Source organism: Diprion similis, chromosome 7 (genome assembly GCF_021155765.1).
Source record: "Diprion similis isolate iyDipSimi1 chromosome 7, iyDipSimi1.1, whole genome shotgun sequence".
In the NCBI taxonomy this organism is placed as follows: Eukaryota; Metazoa; Arthropoda; class Insecta; order Hymenoptera; family Diprionidae; genus Diprion; species Diprion similis.
The window spans coordinates 2,407,494-2,413,877 of NC_060111.1; the positions used below are offsets into that span (position 1 = coordinate 2,407,494).

At 36.9% G+C, this 6,384-nt stretch overlaps 1 protein-coding gene across 1 annotated transcript; it reads right to left on the reverse strand.

The window, feature by feature from the left end:
* Positions 1–317: 317 nt before the first annotated feature.
* Positions 318–5,837, reverse strand: LOC124408279 (cilia- and flagella-associated protein 65-like). Its single transcript, XM_046885116.1, is given in 17 exon segments — positions 318–757; positions 759–989; positions 1,084–1,336; positions 1,443–1,696; positions 1,761–1,995; positions 2,040–2,272; positions 2,345–2,621; positions 2,694–2,770; positions 2,932–3,288; positions 3,364–3,592; positions 3,705–3,950; positions 4,064–4,268; positions 4,331–4,434; positions 4,593–4,912; positions 4,972–5,237; positions 5,327–5,546; positions 5,664–5,837. Coding segments are annotated over 17 exon segments (3,879 nt in total). The 5' UTR covers positions 5,781–5,837; the 3' UTR covers positions 318–502.
* Between the last annotated feature and the right edge of the window lie 547 nt (positions 5,838–6,384).

The window sequence follows — 6,384 nt, forward strand, 5'->3', positions numbered from 1 at the left end:
GATACTTAATTTAACAAAGTGACTCATAGTTAACCCTTCACCAGCGAACATGGACGATATCGTCCACACTGACTTTCTCGCTTATCGCTGTTTCAGGAATTTTTCATTGTTTAACCATTTCTACTAATTAAATAATTGAAAATTTCGTAATGCAATCTATTGGGTTATCAAGTAGCCACCTGAAACTGATTACTTGAATTTTTTTGAATTTTTTGAAAAGCCCGAAGTGGGGGAACAAAATCGTACATGTTAGCCGGCAACGTCATTAAAAAATCACATGACCGGCGAAGGATTAATACAATTGTGAGTGACTTAAAAGTACCTTGCGTATTGAGGTCATTTATTTTAGTCAAATGGCGAGATCGTGTTTCACGATTTTTATAGCAAAACTGTCTGATATCTTCAGAACCGCCGAAATGACGTAGACTCAGTCCGAATTCTTCATGAACTATTCCAAATATCATCTGCAGAAATCATTTAAGATTCTAGAATCAAGAATTTTTCATAAAAATATATATCTCACTTGCTCAAATATCGTCTCGAGGACATGCTTGGGGGGCACAATGTAAGATCTGTCCTGGAGCTTTCGTCTTTCTATCGGCGACATTTTATACTGACCATATTTTACATTTGGTATTTGAGTTAGATTTTCTTTCACATTATTTATGAATAAATTCTCATTCAAAATATCCCTGGGAAAAAAGAGCACGAATTTTTTTATTACATACAACCAGTAAGAATCCCTACAATTATAAAGGCTCTCACCAAATCATTCCTTCTAAAACGAATGTGGCAATATTGATAAGCTTTGGGTCGGTTGAAGTGCAACTTTCATTTTTTTTAATTTGTATTTCTATGGGTGGTGAACTTTTCAATTGCTCGTCAAGTGTCGTCTTCAAATCAGCATCCAACACACTATAAATATAACAGCTGATCGACAGTGATTTGTAAAATGGTACAGGTTTTTTGGCGGGTTCCAACCATGGTTTCTAATATCAAAAGTATAAACCGATTATTCAATTAGGTATAAATTGTTCAAACAATGCTTGAAATTAGTTTACGAACAATAAGTTATATATATACCGGTTTGCTCATTCCCTTCTCGGTAATTACGAACTGTCCGTCCAATTCTGTGCAGAGAGTATTATACACGAGAACACTCTTTTCGTACACTCTTTGGGCACTGAGGTCTAAAAATTTACAGTTCAAATTTGCTGTTATTTTGCATGAATGCGAGCGAGACCTGATCCTTATGCAAAAAGATTGCGCCTTTGTTGGCTGAATTCTTCCGCTAGTTGGCATTACCCTCACATCAAGTACATTTGGCATTTCGTAGCTAAAATATTGTGGCATTTGAAAATGTAAATAGCATTGAGGTGAAGAATCCCTTTTACGCACAACTAAACGAGGCAAATTTTTGGTAAAAAAGATTGAAATTCGACCTTTTCCATTGATATCCTATGACGTCGTTCTTGGATTCATTGTATATCATGATCATTCTATCGGCTTTAGAGTGCATCGGCATGGGAGTTATGACGATAGAATCGGTGGAGAAATATATGGGTAGTTCAGGAATAGAAAATTGATCAGCGATTGGAACTTTGCCTAGCAAAAATCTAGTCTTATTTGAAATGTCGGCTTCTGCTATGATCGACAGATCAGTCATCGTATCTCCAAGTTTGAGCGGTAGAGTGACCTGAATTTTAGATTAATTTTTGCACCGCTCTGAAATAAACTTGATTATACTACAAAAATCATACCTGATAAGATTCGAATCGTCGTGGTTGGAATTTGAAAATAATTGGATAGTAAGACTGTCCTGGCAAAGTCCCTTGCGGATTTGCGCATGCAAATGTTTCACTTAGCGCAGCAGCGTTTATTTGGTGGAGGGGGCTGGTGTCTAGCGAGTACGTCACTTTTTGGTCCAACGAATTGTACATCCAACACATCTGAGGATGAATCGACACGTTTTTATGGGGAAAATCCAATGTGACTCTACTCATTCGTCAATATACAAGACCCGACATTACCTAAGCTACAAATGTACGAAATAAACCTGTTTTATGGCATCTATATCGCCAATGTATATTCTTTCCATGGAGAAAACTTGATTCGCTAAAAGGCTAGGGCGAGGTTGATTTTCAGACAAAGCTACCACTTCGGCACTGATAATGATGTTGCGATTGTTAGATAATCCTAATTTCCATTGCAGACTAGTTTTTCCTAATATACTGTAGCATACTTTGACCGTGAGTATAGTTTTTTGTTGTGGCTATACGGAATAAAAATATATTAACAATGAGTTGAAAATATTAAAGTTATAATTACCAAGCAAGCCAATTACCTGCAGTACACCTTTGTTCGGGGAAATGGTGCATGCTAGCCTATGATCGCAACAATATTCTTTGTACTTGAATGTCAATCCACGATGTTTAGTTACTTGTTTGCAATCGCACTTCTTTATTCTCGTTATAGTCCAAGTAGAACATGCTGGAGTAGAATTGACAACCAAAAGTTTGATTAGCAGTGGCTCTTGGCGCAATGCAAGCTCCGGAAAGCGTAATTTGATAACTCTTGGTCTTGAATCACCCGGTTCAATGGAATTTGTAATAGTATTGAATCTAACGAAGGAACGTCAATTATTCTGGGAACTCAGAAGAAATAAATTTTCATTTATAAGTCTTATAACGTACTCATCAATTTCCAGTAAATTCCAAAGCAATGCTTTGCTTATGTGTTCCTGAACACAGAGATATAACAAGTCCTTGACCTATGGGAATTGGAAACCAGAATAAATTGAAACAGCAGGAAGAAGCACCCGATTAATTTTGATGGAACAAATATCGGGCAGTTAATAAATATTCGAAATAGTTAAGTGAAGAACCGTATTCTCTGCAGAGAAGATTACACATCTTCGTGTGACATAATTACCTCAAAACCAGGTAAGATACACATGCAATTTACTATGCAAATATTTTGCAACTCTAATGTACATGACGCATCCTTGGCTGAAGAATTGGAACGCACCAAGTACTGCACTACTAACTGATAAAAGCCAGATTTATGTGGTGTTATTTGTACTTCTATTTCTTTACTGCCTCCAGGGATTATTGTATCTGTTACAGGTTTGATTTTAACGTCATGCGTTATGTTGTCGAGAGGCCAGCCACGCTGCTTATATCTTAGTTCAAAGTGAATTTTCACCAAACTAAAGTTGAACAAATGGAAACTTAACTTCTCAGTTTCACCGTATGCAACGGTACCAAAATTAACTTCTTCGGGTAACGCCTGTAGGGTAGAATTTCAAAATATGTAAAAAAGTTATTGCGAATTATACAATTCATGAAATATTAATATAAATACCACGAGATATCCACGTTCCACTTTTCCAGTAACCTCAAGCAGTGTATCGACACTATTCCCTACAGGCGCTCCGGCCTTCAAAGCTGTTGCACGACAGCAAACAGTATACTTATGATCTCCAGTATCTTTGGGACAGAAGATCCATTCGTGTGTCAGGATCTCATTTCCCAAAATCACACCGCTGGCTTTTTCGATTTTTATTTCAGAGGGTACTTCAGAAAATGAGTACCTAAAATGTACTGCAAGTTGCTGAGATTGTAAAATATAGTAATTATATATTTTGCATTTACTTATAATTTATCTGCAAAACAATTCACCTTACTTAAAACCTTAATTCTAACCTGATACAATGTCTCGTAGTATTTCGCATAGTTACTTCTGTGGTTTGTTCGCATCGCGGATAAACAGGAGCAAATTCGACTAAATTGTTATTACTGAAATCGAGACTTGGGAATTCCGCATATGCCTTGAACTCTATTGGTACTTTGTTGTTTGGGTTACCGTTGAACTCTATTGTCCATCGTTCAATGTAAGAATGCTTGTTTCGAACCTCAGGAAACATTTGCAACGCAACTATCTGATAACCCCTGGAATGGTTGGTAATAATGCACCAAAAATATTTAAGTCTTACTGCACCTGACACAAGATACAGATTTCAGTTATTTATGGGAAAAATTGGTAAACATCGAGGTCTATGTACCTGTGAATTATTCCTACCATCGGTTTCACAGTGAAGTGAGTAGTCGAGGGAGGTATGAATTTAAAAGTCATAGCGAGATGCCCGTGCAATTTGATAAGAAAAGTTGTGTAGACTGGGAACAACGGAAGAGTCGGGGGTAAAATGACACTTTTCGGAATTTCAAACTGTGGAATCCAGCCAGTAGACCCAGGTGAGAATGTATGACCTTTAAAAAAAAACTACTGCTATAACAATCAAGTTAATTTCAGAGTATTAACGTATTCTTACCAATCACGCGAACAGAAGTAATTAGCGGAATCGCAACTAACAGACCCGAACTAGAGTTTGCGTCAGTATCTTTGGTCTTCCAAATCGCGCGAGACAATATTTCTCTTGAGAAAAGAGCGTCTTGTTTTTTTGGACGAAAATAAACTTCGAAGAGACCAGATTTCCATGATCGAATAGTTGCAGTGCGAGGTTTCACATCGAAAATGCTTTCGGAATCTACAAGTGCGGTACTTTGCTTCATCATCTAATACCAAATTGTTACCTGTGCACTAAATAAAAGTCACCCCTACCATTACTCCATTTCACCGTCATATCTGTATCAGTGTGATTCATGAAACATATGTTTTGAGGAAAAGATTGAAATTTTTTTTTATCATCACAACTTCCTCTGCCAAAATCCAGGTAAGTTTCAGATAAAGAAATTGGTGGGTAGCTGCCTTTTCGAACTTGAACAACGTCACTCATGTAACCATCAAAGTCTCCGATCAGTGGTTTTGGGTTGGTAAATAGAACAGGAACAAACTCTTCGGCTTTCGAAAACAAAGGCCCTCGGTAGCCATAGAGTTCAGTGACAATCGGCCCCTGGATAACGCAATCCAATGAAATTGTGTCTGCTGTTTGCTGGACAAAGGATATCATACCTGATGAAGTATCAGGCATGAAAGATAAAATGCATAAAGCTCTTGCTCTTCAGGTGAGAATGTTATACTAATGTACACATGACTGTGCGGAGCTATAATTCCATTAGTGATATCCAATTTGAAGGAACAACATTTTTCGTCAATGTCAAACATAAAAGTGGCCGCTACTTCCGAATCGTTTCTCAACTGTAATCGCTTTCTTACTTCTTGTACTCCTTTAGGGCACACCATAACTAGTCGAGATACTGACGGCACTACATAAGGACCTAGTAGATTGCGCATACCGTTAGACGATCCACCAAATTTAAAAGCAAGTGTAAATCAAAATATTTTTCTCATGTATGTATGTACGTACCGACACATGTGCCCTGCACACATATCTTGTAACAGATTTTGTCACAGTCTGCGACACTAAAGTGATCTATATAACAATGAGAAGGGACGACTGGCTGATATTCTATCTTGCATTCTGTGAAACCTTTGGCAGGTAACGTCCAATTGTGAAATTCTACTTTGAATACATAGTCCAGACGATTAGTTGCAGGGTCACGATGAACTTTATAGTGCTGTTTTTTCTGAAATAAATATATAGTAATCTATGTTGATTTTTATTCTAGTATTTTTTACTTTTATTCAGATTAAAGTAACTTCACGCGATTACGAATATACTGATAAGAGAAAAAATATTTTACACAAGTTTCGTTGACGATCTTGACAATTTGCTTGGAAATTTTTCCAGCGATTACTTGTCCAAAGTCAATATTTATTACTTTTATTTCACTCTGATCAGTACAGCAACTCTTGGACATAATCTAACTGATATTTTTATTTAATTAAAGAAGTTGACAATGGATTGGATTCGACTAAGTCACTAAAACGATATCTTGTTGAAACGGATATTTGGCACTGATTAAGTTGGTTTCAAATATCAATATAAAATCGCGGCTATCTGGATGCCGTGCTGTTCGTCGCTAGGATGTCGGTAAGTTTTGTTTCTTAATTACCGACTTCAGTATTATTCAACTTTGACGCGATGCATCGGAATTCAAATAGATGGCAGTTATTATGATAAATTTTTTACATGTTTGCAGATTGCCATTTCGTGGTGTATTGAACCCATGAAGGAGGAACCACCGGCTTCCGGTGAGCGGGAAGGTTTAAATGTGATGAATCGCGAGTGAAGTAAAATGGAAAACTTCACAAATACTGAAAATGTATATTTTTTTTCTTCGATATAACTATGTTTAAATAAAAATGTTTTAACAAAAAAACTCTGCACTTTGTCACTTGTTGAATATTTCTTCGCGGTTTGCGGTTATTCGTCGACAACAGCGTCACCTATACGGTTAGCCACGTTCTATTTTGAAGATGTGTTTGGTTTTTTATTACTCACGATTGACTCACAAGCATACA